Genomic DNA, 17,511 nt, shown 5'->3' with positions numbered 1-17,511 from the left:
TATCTTATAAAACTGAAACTCTGTACCCATTAAACAATTCCCCCATTCCCTCCTCCTCTTAGTCCTGGCAACCCCCATTCTACTTTCCATTTCCGTAAATTTGATTCCTTTAAGTACCGCATGTAAGTGTCAACACAGTATTTGTCCTCCTGTGACTGGCTTAGTTCAATACCTAGCAGAATGTTCTCAAAGTTCATGAATGTAGCAGCATGTCTCAGAATTTCCTTTCTTGAACAATAAGCTACTAATATATGAATCATATTTTGTTCATTTACTCATCAGTTGACACTCACTTGGACTGCTTCTACCTTTTGGCTATGGTGAATACTGCTGCTATGAACATGGGTGTACAAATATCTGCTTGAGTACCTGCTTTCAGTTCTTTTGGGCCATACTCCAAAAGTGGAATTCCTGAGTCAGATGGTAATTTTACATTTCACTTTTTGAGAGACCATAATACCAATTTACATTTCCACCAGCAACACACAAGGGTTCCAATATCTATACATCCTCACCAACACTTGCTATTTTGTTTTTTGGGTAAGAACCATCCTAATGGGTGTGAAGTGGTACCTCAACATGGTTTTGATTTGCACTTCTCTAATCATTAGTGATGGTAAGATGGTAAGCATCTTTTCATGTGCTTAACAGCCATTTGCATAACCTCTTTGGAAAAAGGTTTGGAAAAAAACTCCTTTGCCTAGTTTTTAATGGAGTTGGTTGCTTTTTTGTTGAGCTGTGCATATATTCTAGATGTAAAAATATTTGCAAATATTTTCTCCCATTTGCTGAGTTGCTTTTTCACTCTGTTCCTAGTGTCGTCTGATTGATACTGTATAAGTTTAAAATCTGACGTAGGGACGCCTGGGTGGCTCAGTGGTTGGGCACCTGCCTACGGCTCAGGGTGTGATCCCGGAGTCCCAGGATCAGTCCCACACTGGGCTCACTGCATGGAGCCTGCTTCTCCCTTTTCCTCTCTCTCTGTCTCTCATGAATAAATAAATAAAATCTTTTTTAAAAAATAAATAAAAATAAATAAAATCTGATGTGGTCTCACTTATCTATTATTATTACATCTACTATCATACTTTTCTTTTGTTGCCCATGCTTTTGGTGTCAGATGTAAGAAATCATTGCCAAATCCAATGTCATGAAGCTTTCCCCCTATGTTTTCTTCTTTTATAGTTTTAGCTCTTATGTTTAGGTCTTTGGTTCACTGAGTTAATTTTTACAGATGGTTTGGGTTCAACTTCATTGGATGTGGATGTCTATTTTTCCAATATCCTTTGTTAAATGTTTTCACATTTTTAAATGGTTGAAATGAAAGCAAAAGAAGATATTCTGACACATGAAAATTACATAAAATTAAGAGTCCGTAAACAGCTTTAGTGATCATGCTCATTTGTTTGTATACTGTCTGTGGCTGCTTTTACATTACCATGGCAGAGCTGCGTAGTTGTGGCAGAGACCATATTTAGTGCATAAAGCCTAAAATACCATCTGGTCCTTTAAAGAAAATGTTTGCTGACCTCTGCTCTAGGCCACTGTAAACCCTTATGCTCATATCCTGTCTACACCTGAAAACCCTTCTACAAAATCCAACTTTAAAACCTTGTGCAAGGGGATCCCTGGGTGGCGCAGTGGTTTGGCGCTTGCCTTTGGCCCAGGGCGCGATCCTGGAGACCCGGGATCGAATCCCACATCGGGCTCCCGGTGCATGGAGCCTGCTTCTCCCTCTGCCTATGTCTCTGCCTCTCTCTCTCTCTCTCTGTGACTATCATAAATAAATAAAAATTAAAAAAAAAAAAAAAATAAAAACCTTGTGCAAAAATCCACCTCCTCCATGAAACATTTTTTTTTTTTTTTAAGTATCCCACCCATCTCTGATCAACTGGTCCATTTCACTCAACTCCACAGCACAAGAAACAGAATTATTACACTTTTCACAGTGGCTATCCCCCTTCCTACACTAAAGTTTCTTGTGAGAACAGACTGTGGCAACTATATTTTTTAAGTCTCTATTTCCAAGTATAAAGTTCTGATATAACAAGTACTTTGTCAGTGTTTCTAAACGGCTGGATGCTCTTTTAGATTACTGTACCTTTCATTGAAGACTCAGGTCCGCTGGTTCTCTGGGAGCCATGGGCAGAGCTGTTGTTGGAAACCGCCACTGGCCCAGGACTCTGGCCCAGGGAAGGGATGGTATTAAGGGTATTCACCAGTTTGGCTACTTCATTGCTATTTTCACCTGTAACCCCAGGTCGCTTCACAGTGACAAAGCTGGCAATGCTCACTGCAGGTGGGGAGGGGAAAGAGGGAGCTATGTTGGCCGAGTGATAATTATCTGTCCTCCACCCACTGCCCCACCCAGCACTGCCGTCTCCACTTCCCAGTGCTCACCTAGCTTGGGGTTGGGGGTCTGGCTGGACTGGCTGGGAGGCGGAGCAGCCAGCTGCCCCAGTGAGGTCGGCTGTGTGGCAGTGGGAGTAGTGGAGGTGCTGGGTGTGGACTTGGTCTGCTGGGACTGGGACTGCGGGACAGTGCTTCGAATGGTCAGAGTAGCTGGGATGACGGTGGTGAAGGTGTTAGTGGTGGGCCGCACAGGCATGGTGGAGCCTGGCCTCACTGGGGTCATCTGAGAGAACACCTGTGGGACTCCAACTGTCGGCTTAACGAACTGGGTACCTGGGGCTTCAGAAGAGAAACAAGAAAAGTACCAAAGCTTGGTCATTGAGCTCACCTCTAATACATTCTACCTGTCTTTACTGAAAATACTGAAATAACAAAAGATTAGTTCCCCAAAGTGTTTGGTGGCCATCAGAAGTTAACGAGAATAGCACAGACAACATATATCCGAATTGATAAAAGCACTTATCCTAAGGAATGAGCCCTATTAAACTGAAGAAAGAAGATTCCTATCAACTCCTCCCCAAAAACCTTACCATACTGCCTTTTCGATCCCAAGAATACAATCAGGAGTAGCTTGACCTCAATACTGGAAGGGCATGAATGAGTACAGAATAGGAGGCCAAAGGGCAGATGTGGTACTAAAAAAAAAGCAGTATTTCTTTGCTCAGGATACTAAAGTAGTCTTCCATCCTTTTAAGATGAACTCAAACAGAAAACTGTCTATGCCATTCTACTAGGATGTCCCAGAGGTGAATCTCCTGGCTCAGTTGTAGACAATTTCACTGACAAATATAGAAATATCAGAACTAGGTAAGTCCATGAGACTGAAGGTCAAAAACATTGTGTGGGCTCTAAGAACAACAGCAACTTAGGAAGATAAGATTATGGAGGTATCCTTAGAATAACTAAATTAAGATATTTTTTGGCCTGAATTGTAGTAAACTTACAGATACTAAGTAAAGAACTGTGGGGAGAAAATTACAAGATTTAAAAAAATAATTTTCAATTTAGTTTCTTTAAAAAAAAAAAACTAACTAATCATTGGCAAATTTATCATCAAAGGGTAAGTCTTTTAATTTATATCCAAAATCTATGCTGTAAAATTAAAGCAAAATACTTTTTTGTGTGTTTTTGAGCCACCAGGTGGTTCAGCGGTTTAGCCCCTGCCTTTGTCCAGGGCGGGATCCTAGAGTCCTGGGATCAAGTCCCACATCAGGCTCCCTGCACGGAGCCTGCTTCTCCCTCTGCCTCTCTCTCTCTCTCATGAATGAATAAATAAAATCTTTAAAATAAATAAATAAATAAACAAACAAACAAATAAATAAAGTTTATAATCCCACAGTGTAAGTGAGCAGAAATAAGGAATTTGGGAGTTTGCTTAATATTCCTTCAGGATAACAAACTTAATAGTGGACTAAAACACCAGAAGCAGAAAAATGACTATATAAACCCTGTTTGAAGGGTGGTAAAAAGTTAAAAATAAATAAAACCACCACCCTGGCCAAAGGTTAGAAACAGTTTTTTTTAAATTGGGCTTAAATCAATATGATTTTTACATTTTTAGATTTTTCTTAAACACACTTTTTAAATGGCCAAGAATATTTTGAGACATGAAAAACAAATCTTCTAGATGCCAGTTTATTTTGAATGGTAGACATTTTTCCTTACCTGGGACTAGTGTTATTGGTCTAACCGTTTGGCCTTGTTGTACGTTCAGCACAATCCCAACCTGATTCATTGCATTTTGTACAGGCCGGACATTTCTTACAGGAAATCCCTGCATTAAAAAGCAAAATGATCTTTAACATGGAGGTCAGTTAACACTAGCAGAGATTGCAATTAGAACTACATCCAAAAAAACTCACACTCTTACCTAGTGGTTCTTTTTTTAGAGATAGAGCTTTTACATGACTGAGATGGAGAAATCTAAGAATTTCGGCAAACTTTTGAGTGACAAAATATCAAAACTGAAGAATAAGCTTTAGTACATATGAACAAAAATGTAAACCTACTCCGTCTTAAGAGAACCTCAGCTTAAAAAATACCTCATCCACAAACTGGCCCCAAACAGATAAAAGCATAGAGGGGCGGGGGGGGGGGGGACACTAAGAGTATTCACTGGAATGATTCGACACAAAACAATTGTTAAGAAATTGTTCCCAAAGTCCACTTCAAAGGCCATAAACCTCTGGCAAATTTTTAGGAGAAGAGTTTTATAACTCAGGAAGCCACAGGCTAAGAAGCACTTGCCTTTATGTTCCATATTCGGCATTAGGCTTTCAACTTCCATTCACATTACATGTCAAATAAGTCATCTTCCTCCTCTTCTTCCAAAGTTCTCCCTACACTTTACCAATTTCACACACAGATTTCAAGAGTCAACTAAATCATCCCATTTTAAGAAAAACAGCCCAAGCAAAGGGCAGAAAGTGTTAAAGGCCAAATGTTAAGGCTTCCTAATTTAAGCTTTCCCACTAATTTCTGTCCAGATCTCAAATTACTTAATAGCCCTTTAAAGACAGGAAGAGGAAATTACCCAGCTGTGTTATGTTGGGCTTTCTATAAAAGTTGGTATCAAATTATATACAGCAAATGAGAAAGCCAGGTCAAAAGACAGGACTTAGAACCATTTCTAATGATGCTAATGACTCTAAGTTAGAGCCTCCAAAAGTTCACAGTATTTCTCTCCTTCCATACCCAACCCCAGAATTCAGAGTTCTACTCACCTGTGTAGTGATGAATATTGGTTGTGACGCCACAGGAGAACTAGTCACGTGATTGGCATTCTGCATGACCTGGACAGGCCTCAACACTGGTTGAGTAACCATTGTGCCCAAACCTGGGGTTGGATTCTGGGTTAGGATGAGCGGCTGTCCACCTTGTTGGACCAAAGAATTGCCGGCTGAAGGGTTAAAGGAAGAAAGAAAAAAAAATTAAGAGAAAACAAACCCCCATTTTATAAGAAACGTTATGGTTTCAGATAAGAAATGGTGTCTCAGATATAAAAATATCCAAGACTGTCACACTCACCTCAGGTTTATCGTCACCAAACTCACCAAAAATTTAAGCTTCACCCAAATTGACAACTAACAGAAAAACTGTAGATAGGGGAGGTTCACTAACATCTCCCCCATATATTATCTTAATTAGGGATGTCTTAATGTAGTAAGGTTTTTATAGAACTACCATTTTGACTCTGACAATATTAATATATGGTTTGACATAATCTTTCCACACCAAATTAGCAAAAAAAAGTAACATTTCTTTTTCCACATTTTAACTAGATAAAACTTATTTTGTCAGAATGTAATCTGTTAGCTAATCCACTTTAATCTTTTCAAAAGAGGCATATTCAATGACAAACATTAATTCAGCAAGTACACAGAATCTAAAGAATGGTACCTCTGCCTAGTGAGGCAAAGCTCAGAAATCCAACAGATTCTCTAAACTGCTGCTTTTTATAGGTATGGTAACATGGAGATTCACAGGCTATCTTTTTTCCTTTTTGATATCAGAACTGATAAAGAAAAGACTTGGTCAAAAACTAACCAATATCCAGTAAAAAATGGTAAGACTTCAGAAGACAATGGCTCATTCATATATAAATATTAATAAATCGACTATTATTGAACCATTTTAGGTTCTTTTCATTGTGAGAAAAGTAATTTTATAAATGTTTTAAAGTCTATTTACATTTGGCTAAAAAAGTAAAAAATACCAAGTTTCCTAATATACAGAGAATACTCTAAGACTAGACAGAAAACTTGAGCGTCAATATACTTAAATCAGAGATTCAAGTAAGATACCGCCTCAACTTTTTACTTCCAATAGCCAGAATGGGATGGGTTCCTATGAACTGTATGTCCTACTTTGACAGATGGAGTCACTGCAGTTAGCTACAAAGCTAGACCACAAAGTCGGTATATAGGTGGCTATTAATGAGCCAACAATGGTTTGTCCCACTTTTTTCTAGAAATTGAGTGCCCATCAGTGGACTAGACCTCAGTTATGAGGCCAGCTGACCAGCTGACAGATAAAAAATTCCAAGTTCAATCTATGCTAATTATACTGGCAATTTACTATGTTAAATGTTCTATTATGGAGAAGTTCAAATACACATAAAAATAGCACACCATAATGAAACCCCACATACCCATCACCTAGCTTCAACAATTATTAACTATGGCCAATTTTGTTTTTTTTCTGTACCACCCACCCACATTCTATGAATCTTTTAATAACCCCAATGAATTCTAATAATTCTAATAAAAATTTTAAAAAATTTTTATTTACTTATTCATGAGAGACACAGAGAGAGGCAGAGACACCAGGGAAAGGGAAAGGGAGAAGCAGGCTCCCCTCAGGAAGCCTGATGTGGGGCTCAATCCCTGAACTCCAGGATCACGCCCTGAGCCGTAGGCAGAGCTCAACCGCTAAGCCATCCAGGCGTCCCTCTAATAAATTATTTTAAATGATTTCTACATTCTTATTAAATCTTTCTGGGGATCCCTGGGTGGCGCAGCGGTTTGGCGCCTGCCTTTGGCCCAGGGCGCGATCCTGGAGACCCGGGATCGAATCCCACGTCGGGCTCCTGGCGCATGGAGCCTGCTTCTCCCTCTGCCTGTGTCTCTGCCTCTCTCTCTCTCTCTCTCTGTGACTATCATAAATTAAAAAAAAAAAAAAAAAAAAATCTTTCCTTAAAGAAATTCTGACAATTCATGGGTTTTACAAAGTTCTCTTTCCAGGGGATGAAAGAGGCTATCAAAATCCTTAGGCTTAAAAGCCTATAAAAGAATTAACCAACCAGTCCCTGACTCAAAGAGTGCACTCAAATAAACTAGGTACCACAGCCATAAACCGTGGTTCCCCATTAATGGTTCCCAATTAAATAAGGGGAAGAGATTCAGCAGTTTCTCTCACAATATGTTCTGTTTTACAAATCTGAAGGTCTTGATGTATTCTTTTACTCTTCCAGGTTTACTCACAGAGCCTTAAAACCCAGAGATAAGAGGGCTAAATGGAGTCAAAATGAGCTGAACAGGAGTTGAAAAACATAACTTATCGAGTAAGAAGTCTATAACATTACATTCATTCATAGCTCAGAATTAAGCAGTAGTTTGTTTTACTACATAATTATCAAAGCAAATGTATCATCAGTCAGAACTATATAAGTAATTTCTAAATGCTAGTAGATACTGAAGAACAACAAAAAGAATTGTAGAAGCATTACAAAATTTTATTCCTAACACTTTCTTTAAAAAAGAGCTTTACTGAGGTATCATCTGCATACCATACACTTTACTCATCTAAGGTATACAATTTGGGGGTTTTTAATATAGTCACAAGGTTTGTGCAACTATCAGTTTAATTCCAGAACATGTCCATCATCCCAAGAAGAAATCTTACACCAAGTAGCAGTTATTCCCCATTCTCTTCTCCCCTAGCCCTGGCAACCAAAAATCTATTTTCTGTCACTAGAGATTTGCCTATTTTGGACATTTTATATAAGTGGAGTCATACTATATGTTGCCTTTGTGCCTGACTTTTAACACTATGTTTTCTTTTTTTTTTTTTTAACTTTTATTTATTTATTCATGAGAGACACAGAGAGAGAGAGAGAGAGAGAGAATGAGAGAGGCAAAGGAAGAAACAGGCTCCATGCAGGGAGCCCGACGTGGGACTTGATCCTGGGTCTCCAGGATCATGCCCTGGGCTGAAGGCGGTGCTAAACCGCTGAGCCACCCAGGCTGCCCAACACTATGTTTTCAAGATTATTAATATTATATCATATTATCAGTATTTCCTTCCTTTTTATGGGCTAATAATATTCCATCATGCAGTATCACCTTTTGTTTATCCATTCAATAGCTTAGGTTATAGATTTCCATTTTGGGGCTATAATGAATAATGCTATGAACATTTGAGCAGGACATTTTGTGTGAACAGTTTCCATGTTTTGGGTATATAGCTAGGAGAACTGCTGCATCATGATAACTATGTTTTGAGAAACTGCCAAACTATTTTCTAAAGTAGCCACACCATTTTTACATTCTCACCAGCAATATATGAGAGTCCCAATTTCTCTACATTCTCATCAGCACTTATTATTTGTCCATCTTTTTGACTACAGCCATCCTAGTGGGTATGAAGTAGTACCTCATTGTGGTTATGATGTTCATTTCCTTAATGATTAATGATGTTTAGAATCTTTTCATGTGCTTACAGGCCATTTATATATTCTCTTTGGAGAAATGTCTCTGTAGATCTTTTGCCTATTTAAGAAACTAGATGGTCTTTTTGTTATTTTTTTTTATGATTAATTTATTTATTTTAGAGAGGGAGAGAATCCTGAAGCAGACTCCCTGCTGAACACGGAGTCTGGTGCTCAAACCCAGGACCGAGATCATGATGTGAACTGAAATCAAGAGTTGGCCACTTAACTGACTGTACCACCCATATGCCCTGAAGATGAAACATTTTATTTATTTTTATTTTTTTTAAAGATTTATTTATTTATTCATGAGAGACACTGAGAGCAAAAGGCAGAGACACAGGCAGAGAGAGAAGCAGGCTCCATGCAGGGAGCCCGATGTGGGACTTGATCCTGGAAGTCCGGGATCACGATCTGAGCCAAAGGCAGACGCTCAGCTGCTGAGCCACCCAGGTGTCCCAAGATGAAACATTTTAAATTCACTCTATTCTGAAGTCTCATCCTTAAACCTATATTGGTATTTCAAGAATATAAGATAAAAAAAGTTATAGAATTGTCTGTTTTGTGCAAAAAGGGAGGTGGCTTGACAAATTGGATCTATTAATGCATGCTTATCTATGCATAAAAATTTTTTGGAAGGATACACATGACACATGTAACTGCCATTATCAGTCTATACTCAATTTTTTTTCTATTAGCATGGGTGAATATTTGAATACTAGAAGTATCTGACATAAATAAAATCAATTTATATATGTGTATTTTTTAAAACTTTGTATACAGCTCTAGGTGGGCTCAGAAATCAAGGGTCCATTCAAGGAGCCAAGAAGACTAGGTCATGTCAGCATGTCTTGGAATATCCTAGGATCAAAGAAAAATTTAGCTATATGGTTGCTAACAGCACTCTGACAGATTCTTTTAAAAGAAATACACAGGGGTTCCTGGGTGGCTCAGTCAGTGAAGTGCCTGACTTCAGCTCAGGTCATGGTCTCTGGGTCCTTGGATCATTCCCCATATCAGGCATCAGGCTCCTCACTTTAGCAGGGAGTCTGCTTGTCCCTCTCTCCTCTTCCTTTGCCCCTCCCCTTGCTCATGTTCTCTATCTCTCTCAAATAAATACAATCTTAAAAAAAAAAATACAAGAAAGCATTATAATACAGCACAAAGGATATAAACTTTGAAATCTAGACAATTCAAATCCAGTTTAGTCACTTACCAACTATTTGACCTTAAGCACATTATTTAGACTCTAAGACTTGGTTTCCACATCTGTAAAATGAGAGAATCCTCTGGATAGTGGTTCCTCATCTTATATATATATATATATATATGGGCCCCTATTTATAAGTTTAAAAAAAATCTAAGGACGTTTCATGTGATAAAAATCATTATTGTCAGTAACCAAAAACTGAAATAATACCTACAAAAATTAGATTTAAGTTCAATAGTACGTGAGGTCAGTAGCAATATGGGGAAACAGCTATTGGTGGGCATTTACTCAGAACAATCTATTAAGACAATTTGACACTGTCTATCCAATTTTAAATGTCTGACCTAAACAATCTCACTTTCTACTGAAGATATGCTTACACAGTGGGCACAGATGTAATGCCTGAGCATGTTCACCAAACACTGTAATCACAAAAAATAGGGACTATAAGAAATATCTAACAATAGAGGAGTAAACGGTTACAGCCAAAAATAAGACCACCATATGCACTTCTAATAGAAATATAAACTGATGTAATATTTCTAGATTGTCAACCCAGGAAAAATATCAAAATCCTAAAAACTGTGATGACCTTTGATCCAACAATTTAAAATTTATAAATATATTCTTAGAACTAAGTATGTGACAAAAGATACAGAAATGCTCACACAGCTCTTTAAAGTAGCAGCATAGATATAAAGCAGCCTTTATACCTATTGTTAATAACAGTTAACCAAACAACAGGAAATACAGTTGACCCTGAACAACTCAGGTTTTAACTGCACAGGTCCACCTGTACATGGATCTTTTTTCAATAAACATATTACAGTACTGTGTTATTTCACTTTTCATGATTTTCTAAATAATATTTTTCTATAGCTGACTTTATTGTAAGAATACAGTATAATACACATTACATCTAAAATATGCGCTAATCAACTGTTATCAACAGAAGTCTATCTGTAGTTAAGTTTCTGGGGAGTCAAGTCATATGTAGATTTTCAAATGTGCAGCTAGTTGGCACCCCTGACCCTCATGTTGTTCAAGGGTCAACTGTGCAGTTATTCATCAACAATGTTACAGACATACATTTGTTAAACTGAGAACATATTTATTACATATTAAGGGGAAAAAGGAGACAGAGTAGTATAGAGTCTGTATGGTCCATTTTTGTAAAAAAGTGTATCATTATTTATAGCATGCAGAAGTATATCAAAGTACATATATATACAAAATAAAAGTTACCAATAGTTATCTCCAGGTAGCAAGATTACAATTAAATTTTTTCCTTACTTTTTATTAGTTTACTTTTTCTATAATACACATTATTCTCATTAATAAAGCTATTTTATTTTTTAAAAATAATTAAAAGTCCTCTGCAGCAATGCAATGATTCTACAAAGTGCTTATTCCAGTGATGAATCTCAGACCTAACCAATAAATAGAAACCAATACTCTATAGCTTCTCTGGTCAATAAATACACTAAAAACACTACTCTTTCACCATTTCCTTCAAATAGACAACAACCCTATCCTATTTTCCATACCCAGGAACCAATAACCAAATGAATCTGCCAGAAAAAATTCAGAACAAAGCTGCCCTGGGAGAATTCTTAGCAAACCAATAGGGCTCTTCTACTTAAAAAAAAAATAACAATCAAACAAACAAAACCTCAGATCTCTCTAATAGTTAGGAATTTTGGGTTTACATTTTCTCTCCTACTGCTACCCTGGGACTTGAAACACCAGAATCAATTCAGCACTAACTCAGAAGGAACAGCACCGCTCCCGAACCACTTCTATATCACAGAATCATTACTAAATTCACTCCAACTAGTAGAACCACATCAGCACCTAAAACTAAACCAGTACACCTGTTCCTAAGACCTCTTTAATTCTCTCACCCTCTGGCCCAGGAAGAGTTTCCCCGATAGTCCCACTTACCATTGTTGTTGGCAATTAGTGTGACAAGAGTCTTCTTTGTACTGTCGCTGTTCTGTGCCCCGCTGCTACTAACGGTGGTGGATGTAGAGAGGTGCCCAGCAACAGAAGCATGGGCAGCGATGGGCACTGGAGCCGAGACTGGCTGCTGGCTCACAGAAACTGTGGGGAAGGGGAGGCAGAGTCACTCGGAGACAGGGACAGATGACACTAAAGGATACTGTTCTAATCCCTTTTCATCTTGTTGTGGGGGTCTCTATAACCAAAAAGTTTCCTGCTTTCTTTGCAAATACAACTGTGCATCTGATTTCTCCTCCTACTTGTCCCTCACTCCACCAATTAGACACAATAACTCCTTCATCTCACATTGCCTGGTTAATTTAGATCACAAGCTCACTGAACCAGTATTTTAAGGTTTTGCTTATAAAACACAAGCAAACCTCTAGGACTCAGAGGTTTATTATCACCACTATTGGTATTCATAACCATGCATACATAGTAAGATGTCCACAAGATCCTGAAACTGTGTCCTGTTTCAGCCTAAACCAATGCCATCTTCAGGTCTCAAGGCAGGGAAGATAAAAATGAGAGCAACGGATACAATTTAGGGGGGGAAAGAACTAATACCCAACTTTCTGAATTCAGGACAATCTAGAATTTGACCTTGCAACATCACCTTTTTGAAAGAGCAGCTAACAAGCCTAAGTTTGTAAACTTTCCATGAAGGCAGACACAAAGCAAATTCTGCTCACTAACAAAGGAAATCAAGGTCAAGTAAAACAAACAAAGAAGAAAAAAATTACTATGGGATCCTGTTTTTGACTGGGTACATAAATGAACACTGATACACACCACTACTTTGCATTTTCATTCATTCCTTATTTGGTAAGAGGATTGCTAAATATTTGATAAGCATTGGTTAATTCAACTCTCAAGGTTTTAAATGAATTAACTATAGTGTTTCTAGCTTCATGTAGGCATTTTTACAGACTAGAGCACTCGAAAAAAAAAAGCACCAGTGCCACAATGAGGCATCCCTGGATTCTTAAAGTCCTTCCCACACCTCACACTTTAACAAAAACGCCATTCAATTGAACCAAATTTAAGTAATAACCTAAGATCAAGAGTTTTTGTTACCTGTAGTAGTTTTATCCACTGAATTATAATCTTCAACGACAGAATCCTCAATGACATCACTGATTTTCTGCCATGGCTCCAGCTCCTCCTCCTCACATTCCATAAAGAGGTCGGTGTCCGCCATGCTATAAGGAAAAACGACAAAATTAAGATACTGATCTCAGAATAAGAGAAATATTTTATACAAAACATGGAATCATATTCTTGAATTTATCAGTTAACCCACCCCTTGTACTCCCTCTACCATTTCCCCTAACCTCCCCTTCCCAACATTTAGAAGGATCCAAAATTATTTTTATTCTTGAAAAAAAAAAAAAAACTATTATGAAAAAGCCCACAGCAAATTATTCCATAATTAGTAGGAGTATAAAAATTCAATCTGTAACACCTAGGGCTGTGTGATTAGGGTGAGGCAGATCATGCAAGAGCAGGGTCTTCAATTAAAATGTTTTGGGGTTGCTGATCTCAGGGGTTGTAAGTTTGAGTCCCGTTCTGGGTATACAGATGACTTAGAAAGAAAATCTTTAAGAAGGAAGGATGGAAGGAAGGAAGGAAGGAAGCTAGCTAGCTAGCTCACAGTCTAGTCACAGTTTATAAACTTAAGCTTGTTAGCTGCTCTTTTGAAAAGGTAATGCTGCAATCAAATTCTGGATTGCCCTGAATTCAGAAAGTGGGTGGTAGTTCTTTTCCCCTCTAAATTGTATCCTTTTACCTCACCATGATTTTGGAGTCAGCCTTTAATTTGAAAGCACTTGCCTAAACTATTTGCTTCTTATAAATATAAAGCCCACAGCTTTGCAATACAAAGAGATATTGCTTGCTATTCTGTCCCTCCAGTACTAGTAGACTAAAGGTCAATTTCTTTCTTGTTTTTTTATTTTTTTTATTTATTCATCAGAGACACACAAAGAGGCAGAGACACAGGCAGAGGGAGAAGCAGGCTCCTCCCGAGGAGCCCAATGTGGGACTCGATCCTGGGACTGGTAACACGCCCTGAGCCAAAGGCAGACATTCAACCACTGAGCCACTAAGGTGATCCTAAAGGTCAATTTCTTTGTCTTGGAATTGTAGAAGCATTACTGCTCAATGTTCATATAATTATTTATTTATTCATGAGAGAGAGAGAGAGGGAAAGGGAGAGGCAGAGGCAGAGACATAGGCAGGGGGAGAAGCAGGCTCCCTGAATGGAGCCCAATGCAGGACCAATCCCAGATCCCAGGATCACGCTCTGCACTAAAGGCAGAAGCTCAACCACCGAGCCACCCAGGCATCCTGCTCAATGTTCAAACAAAGCCTTTAATGCAAAGTTTCTCACAGTGCCCTTAGTATCTCAGAACTTTTTTTTTTACCAAACTCCTAAGCCAAAAACAAAACCACCAACCTAAAACTAAAGAGTCTAAGTATAAGTAGCTGGATCCAACTTGACAGGATTTGTTCTGAAGATGCCCAACAGATGGCGTTGTTCCCTTGAAAATTTAAACTATCTGGTCAATGCCCTGGGTGAGTTAGCTATAGCCAAGTGCCCAGTTTCAATAGGTAAACTGCCTAACTTGATTTTAACTGGTTTCTAACATTCTATTTTAATTATTTCTGTCTTCCCAGACCAAAATCACAAAGGGTAGAAGGTATGAAGAAGGAAAAAAAACCATATAAAGTATCAACTTAAATTTTTAGTTTCAGACTTAACTTCTATATGTAAGATCATGCTAGCCAGAAACTGAATTAAAAAGCCAAATCCATATCACAGGCATTCCTTGAGCAAAGACTGCACAACACAAACTTGTGTATTTTCAGTCTAGTTTCACTGAATAAGGTAATATTTTAAATTCAATTTGCCAACATATAATACACACTTTCTTTTTTAAGATTTTTTTTGAGAAAGCGAAAGAGCCCATACACACACATACACACACACACACACACACACACACACACACACACACACGAGCAGGGGTCGGGGAAGGGGCAGAAGGCGAGGGAGAAGCAGGCTCCCCGTTGAGCAGGGAGCCCCATAGGGTCCTGTCCAGGGACTCTGGGATCATGACCTGAGCAGAAAGCAGGTGTTTAACCACTTAACCAACTAAGCCACCTAGGGGCCCCAAGAACTTTTTTTTTTTTTTTAACTATTTGGTTTTATACCAGTTCTTTGCTGCGTAACTTTCTCAGAGCCCATAACCAACAGATAACTAATGCATAAATATTAGACACCCAGCAGAAGGAATAAAACTGTGGATGTTAACTTCTACAGATGGTTCTCAAGCACCTTCTTTTAACTCTGACCAGCTGCAAGCAAACTCCCCATATATATGCTGCACAATCTGTGGAGAACTTTCCTTCAGATTAAGTAGAGCTATCTGAATGCAAATTGTGGTTTTCAATGTCATGCCTGTGGATATTTTAATAGCATATCCAAACGGCTGGTCTTTTACCTCAACTATTTCTATATAATATTTTAAGAGACTGAGTGAATGTTTTATTTTGTGAAGCAATGAATTGTAATAAGAACAATCAAAGCTTCAGGAAACCTGGATGGCTCTGCCATTGAGCATCTGCCTTTGGCTCAGGTCCTGATCCCAGGATCTGGAATCAAGTCCCGCATCGGGCTTCTTGTGGGAAGCCTTCTTCTCCCTCTGCCTATGTCTCTGCCTCTCACTCTGTGTCTCTAATGAATAAATCAATAAAATCTTAAAAAAAAAAAAAAGAATAATCAGTTTCTTCCACTTGATCACAAAGTTAAACTATGCTAAATCCTATTTTAAAAGATATTCTAGGGATCCCTGGGTGGCGCAGCGGTTTGGCGCCTGCCTTTGGCCCAGGGCGCGATCCTGGAGACCCGGGATTGAATCCCACATCGGGCTTCCGGTGCATGGAGCCTGCTTCTCCCTCTGCCTGTGTCTCTGCCTCTCTCTCTCTCTCCCTGTGTGACTATCATAAATAAATAAAAATTAAAAAAAAAAAAAAAAAGATATTCTAAGAAACAGAGTGGCAAGGGTAGATCTGAGAAGATGGCTAAGGAAAATGTTTGTGGCCTAACTACTTTTTATTAAGTGAGAGAGAAAAAGAACTCCCCAGGTATATGTTGTGGCGAGACAAATAATGTAAATTAAAAGATTCAAAATGGTGCTAACAGCATACTTCACCTACTTATATCCAACATCTCACTGAAAACAAGTTTTTCAAATAGTCTTCAATTCTGACCTAAATTCTTATCTCTGAGCGTGATCATTAATTTTAGCATCTATAGTTTAGGATAAAAAAAAAAAAAAACTATGTTGAAAAGATAGGACATACCACAATAGATACCAACCTAAATTAAATACTTCATAAACTTGAAAAATGCAAATTTAGCACCCTTCTTGCAGTTTCCCAGTTATGAAAAAGAAATCTTCATTAATATGATGAAATGCTATATTTAATATATCTACCAAGATGCTCACAAAGAAACACCATCGTTTTCTGTGGTCTTTCAAGTGATCCATGGCATATAGCCACCTTTCAACTATTTTTTATCAAAGATAGGAATTTTTTTTTAATTTTTTATTTATTTATGATAGGAATACAGTGAGAGAGAGGCAGAGACACAGGCAGAGGGAGAAGCAGGCTCCATGCACGGGGAGCCTGACGTGGGATTCGATCCCAGATCTCCAGGATCGCGCCCTGGGCCAAAGGCAGGCGCCAAACCGCTGCGCCACCCAGGGATCCCAAAGATAGGAATTATTAAATATGCAGTACTACAATATATGGATCTCCCTAAACTATCATTCTACTAATGTTTAACCTCTTTCCATACCAAACCTTTAACTTAACTTCTCACAAAGAAAAAAAAACAAAAAACAAAACCTGGATGTTTTCTCGTATCTTCTCTACTATTTTGTAGAGAAGGTGTATTCAGTCAGACTTACCTAACAAGTTGGAATTCAATTCTTACTCAATTTAGGGGCATTTTCATTTCTTCTAAATAACTGCCAGGTAAAAATATAAATTTCAGAAAATAAAGGCCAGCACGCAGTGAACACAGTGCCACATATCAAGAGGAAAACTTGGGATGGACAGCAAATTTGAGAAATCATACTATAACCAAGTAAAGGCGCAAACTTTCATCATATTACAAGTATGAATCTTTCAATCAAAACTGTCATGATTCTTTTCTATTTTAAAAATGATATAAATTCTACTTAAATACAAAAGTAGAGATGTATCCATCACCCAGCTTCAAAAATATTCAATCCAAAATTGTTCTTGTTTTATCTATGCTCCCTCTCCTTCATATTATTTTGAAGCTAATCCCTATTGTATTCATAAATGTTTTGGTATGTAGCTCTAAAAGATAAAGACCTGAAAGATTATATAACAAAACCAAAAATAACATTAAATGCCTAAAAATTGGTAGTCCCTTAATATCAATATTGAATTCAAATTCTCTCAAAAACCACACTTCTTAAGTTTGTTTAATTCAAACAATCCTAATTCACAATCCAAATCATATATTATGATTATTTGATGTTTCTTAAGTCTCTTTTAATTTATAGGTCTTCATCTTTTTTCCCCTCTCCTGCAATTTATTTATTGAAGAACCAGCTCACCTCTTGTAATTTCTACAACC

General features: G+C 38.0%; 1 protein-coding gene across 22 annotated transcripts in view; it reads right to left on the bottom strand.

Moving 5' to 3' along the window:
• POGZ (pogo transposable element derived with ZNF domain) overlaps positions 1-17,511 on the bottom strand; it is a 46,989-nt gene that overhangs the window by 16,436 nt on the left and 13,042 nt on the right. For 4 of the 22 annotated variants that reach the window (XM_072766518.1, XM_072766524.1, XM_072766519.1 and 1 more), the window contains 6 exons: positions 12,909-13,033; positions 11,775-11,933; positions 5,136-5,311; positions 4,078-4,186; positions 2,401-2,691; positions 2,102-2,320 (listed from right to left, as the gene is read on the bottom strand). In XM_072766518.1, coding sequence (XP_072622619.1) covers positions 2,102-2,320; positions 2,401-2,691; positions 4,078-4,186; positions 5,136-5,311; positions 11,775-11,933; positions 12,909-13,032 — 1,078 coding nt within the window. In that variant the 5' untranslated portion in view covers position 13,033. Of the gene's footprint in view, positions 1-2,101; positions 2,321-2,400; positions 2,692-4,077; positions 4,187-5,135; positions 5,312-11,774; positions 11,934-12,908; positions 13,034-16,810; positions 16,871-17,511 lie in introns of all 22 variants that reach the window. The other 18 variants (XM_072766529.1, XM_072766521.1, XM_072766523.1 and 15 more) reach the window with 7 other exon arrangements.

The sequence above is a fragment of the Vulpes vulpes genome, chromosome 8, assembly GCF_048418805.1.
Source record: "Vulpes vulpes isolate BD-2025 chromosome 8, VulVul3, whole genome shotgun sequence".
Taxonomy (NCBI): Eukaryota; Metazoa; Chordata; class Mammalia; order Carnivora; family Canidae; genus Vulpes; species Vulpes vulpes.
Note: the sequence above shows the minus strand (reverse complement) of the source record. Positions and strands in the feature narration are given on the sequence as shown.